General features: G+C 52.5%; 1 protein-coding gene across 1 annotated transcript in view; it reads right to left on the bottom strand.

Moving 5' to 3' along the window:
- KLHL3 (kelch like family member 3) overlaps positions 1-3,748 on the bottom strand; it is a gene marked incomplete at its 3' end in the record, with an annotated part of 49,810 nt that overhangs the window by 5,180 nt on the left and 40,882 nt on the right. The window contains exons 9-11 of the mRNA XM_009641234.2: positions 2,797-2,914; positions 2,010-2,207; positions 1,087-1,188 (exon numbers count right to left, since the gene is read on the bottom strand). Coding sequence (XP_009639529.1) covers positions 1,087-1,188; positions 2,010-2,207; positions 2,797-2,914 — 418 coding nt within the window. The remainder of the gene's footprint in view (positions 1-1,086; positions 1,189-2,009; positions 2,208-2,796; positions 2,915-3,748) is intronic.

Below are 3,748 nucleotides of genomic sequence, written 5' to 3'. Positions count from 1 at the left end.
TGCCCTCTTTTTTGTTTTTCATCATGGACTCCAACATGTGCAACACTTATTTGCACTTTCAAACAAAGCAAAGGAAAAGGATGTCCCATGTCCCCGGTAGAAAATCTGTCCCTAGAAATGCGTCTCCCAGGTATGTGCTTAATATTTGTTCCACATTCAAGTGACTGACCCACTTCAGCAAATCCCACTCACTACCAGCAGCCCAGCACTTCACAAGCATGGGCCAATTTTGAAGGAAACGCTTCTTAAATATGCAAATTTAGCACAACTGTCGCTATTGATTCTGACTTTACCTCCCTCCCTCTTCTCACGTAAACACATTTCATGTATTTCCCACGCACACGGATCAAACCAAGCCCCTTCAAAGCACAGTTCATAGCAAGGCTTGTGCCAGCAGCTGCTCTGCGCTGTACTAACTGCAAACTGCTACGCCACGCTAGAGACACGGCCAGGCAAAACCTTTCACTCGCTCCAGAACTGAGTTTGCTAAAGGAAGAAAAAGTTCCTGCTTAAACTGTTCTTTCGAACAGCCCCACTACCAGCGCCCGCTGCTGCCCGTCCCTGCTCACTACGAACCACAGCAAACCGTGGGGCGCGTGCCGGCGAGCCCGATCTCAAAAAACGCAGGTTTTAGTCTTCCTGCCAAACCACCAGGGCTGCGGGACGAACTACGCTCCTGCTTCTCTCGCCGAGCAGATTTTCTGTGATGGGTACCCCGTCCACGCGGTGTCTGCTGACGGCAGCAGCGTACGCTGCACAACGCCACTCGCTCTCACCAGCAGGAAGCAGCCCAGGGACAATAAGGATTCAAAGAAACCTGCACACACCTAATGGCATGGAGAGGAGGCACGGGCTGGTCCGATAGGGGTCTGAGGCTCTGGGAAAGCTACACGTGATTTTTCACTAAGATAAAGAGGAGAATGGAAAAAGCTGCAGCGATTACGCCATATAAAACAACTCTTTACCAACTAAAGACAGTCTAGAGAACAGTTCCTGCAGTTCCCTCCTATTGCGTTTAAATGTTCACCAGGCTTCTGCTGGACACAGGAACGTTTGCTTGATGGAAATGGCTGCTGATTTTCTTACCCTCCACAGCTCCAGCTCCAACACTGCTTCTTCTTGTGTTCATGGGAGCCACAAAAAACCACTCATTGGTTTTATAGCTATAGGCCTCAACTGATGCCAGACCTAGTTAAAAAGGGGATACACAGGTTTTCTAATTAAAAAAAAAGAGAAGAAAAAAAGATTGGTGTTGCACTTCCATCTGCCTTCCACCTCCTCCCAAGCCCGTAATTCCCCCCACGCTCCTGCAACCCAGTTTTCTAATCCCTCGCCTTTCAGCTGGTGCCAGCATCTCAACGCCACTTCTTCAGCAGCTGGAAAAACTGTTACCCCACGGCCCCTGCCCTGGGACCGCTGCCCCCCCGGGTGCGCTGGGGACAGCAAGGTGGAGCAGAGTCCAGATTCCAAGCCCAAAAGTCCCACGTCCTTTCAAGCATTACAAAACGTCCATGCAAAGGTTTGAAAATTCCCGGAGAACCCATTGCACTGTACCCATCACCAGCTGAAACCGTGAGTTCAGGGCTTAACCAAGTGGCAAAGCTCTGCAGCAGAGGCGTGACTCTAAACAGGCCGTTATGCCAAGATAAATCCCAGGCACACGTACCCCGTAAGATGCCTTTTTATTCATGTTGCTATGAAAAATTTAACTAAAACAAGGGAAAAAACCCTTTTCAGTCTAGAATAAGCGTATTCATGCAGAGAACGAGACTGAAAGAACTGTATCGCTAAAGAAAAAAACCGAGGGTGAGATACTGTGCAATTACTGATGGGTCAGAACACGCACGGGGCTCGTTGCCACACGCAGTAAGCCCCATCGCTGGCTCCCTCTCTACAAAATCATAGAGGAAGGGCGCAGGAACCTCACTAACACTCAGCAGCTTTTGTAGGGGTCTCTGAGAACATTTTTTTGGGGTCAGGCACTGCCCGATTTTTGCTCAGTCACCTACCGGTGCTGCCATCAAAGCCGCCCACTGCATAGAGGAGATCATTGAGCACGGCTGCGCCCAGCGTGCTTCGCCTTTCCTGCATGCTGGCTATGGACGTCCACTGGTCCTTCACGCCGTCGTACACATCGACCGTCCGCACCCGTAAGGACCCGTTAAAGCCCCCGACAGCATAAACATTGCCAGCCATAAACACCACACCTGATAAAAGAGAAGAGAGATCTTACGGAGGTTTTACAAACAGCTTGGGAACGGAGCATCGTCGGGCGTCTGTCGAGGTGTGTGTGACAGCAGGGGAGAGCAGAACGCGGGCAAGTCTGGCATCTCCTGCAGGTTGGGAGCACTGGGGCCAAGAATGGTAAAACACACGTGTCATATGGAAGGTGAAACGCACATAACTAAACGGCAACATAAGGCACAGATGGATTTCACACCTGGGTAAGTAATTTTCAGAGCCAGAGAGGATACCAAATGGTGATCCGCATTCGCAGCCCGCTCGGGTGTCTGCGGGGGAACACTCCCAGCTCACGGATCTGCTCTCCATCGCCCACTCCTCAGCACCGAGGACTGACTCAGCTCCGTTGATTTTCACCAGGAAACCAGCAGTAAAATTGGATCCCTGCGGGCTGCCAGGCCAGCGGGACGGGAGGAGGGGAAACACTGATGGGAAAGAGCAGGAAGGAAGATGCTTGAGGCCAGGGCACAGGGGAAGGCTGAAGGGACAGCTGAGGACATCCAGCCAGCCCTGGAGAGGGAAAATGAAGAAGGTTGCAGGAAAGGTTCCTGTTACCTGCTCTGCACCTCCTTGAGGGAAGCTCAGCCACCTGATCCCACCGCTCCTCCTCAAAATCGTAGCACTCCACACTGCGGATGGCTTTGGGCGCTTGCCCTCCCACCACGATCATCACCTGGAGAGGGAAGATGAGAGGTAGAAAACCTCAGCCACCAGCCCGGGAAGCTGCTCCCTGCAAAGAAACCATCGGCACGACCTGGTCAAGAGCAGCTGCTAACAACACGCTGCAGGCCCACGAAAAGCTTCTGCAGGGGGGGAAAAATTATCTCTAGCTTAATGCACACTAAATATGTCGGCACCATTAACCACTCCTCACCATTTCGGTGGCGGGCAGCCTGCCCCGTTTCCCCGTGAAACACAAACCCGCTTGGCGCCGCGGCACACGCACGACTCGCTGCACAAGCATGTTTAAGTGAAGATCCCAGCATAATTTCCAGAGCCAGCCCACTGCTTAGTCATTATCTCCATGGCAGCACTAAAAATAATTGATGCCACTTAGCAAATAAAACCTGACAGCTGTATTGCCACCTGCGGGGAAGGCAACACGCGGGGAAATCACCAGGACTGTTAAGACCCGGGGTGCTGGGCTGCCGAAGGAAGTCATTTGTCAGCTTCATTAGGGCTTTTGGCTGTAACATGTATTGATGCAAGTCTAGTAATTAAACCCTAAATTCCTCACTGATAGGGAAGATCTATGTGAAGGTGATCAAGGGCAAGCTCAGGAGCACAAGGACCACTCTGCCGGACCAGCCTAAAGGTCCGTCCAGCCCCAGGCTCCGCTCCCAGCAACGGCAAGCGGTGGACACCGGCAGAAAAGAGCAAGGACCTGGATGGCATGCAGGGTGGCCCTTCCCAAACCTGTCCCGTCTGCCGCCAGCAGCCAAACTCCCCATGGACTCTCCCAGGGCAGTGGCCCCCGGAGGGTGGAGCTCAGCACTGGCGGGCTGCC

The sequence above is a fragment of the Egretta garzetta genome, unplaced genomic scaffold (genome assembly GCF_000687185.1).
Source record: "Egretta garzetta isolate BGI_Z169 unplaced genomic scaffold, ASM68718v1 scaffold26, whole genome shotgun sequence".
Lineage (NCBI taxonomy): Eukaryota > Metazoa > Chordata > Aves > Pelecaniformes > Ardeidae > Egretta > Egretta garzetta.
The sequence above is the reverse complement of the archived record's forward strand: the minus strand, read 5'-3'. Positions and strand labels throughout refer to the sequence as shown.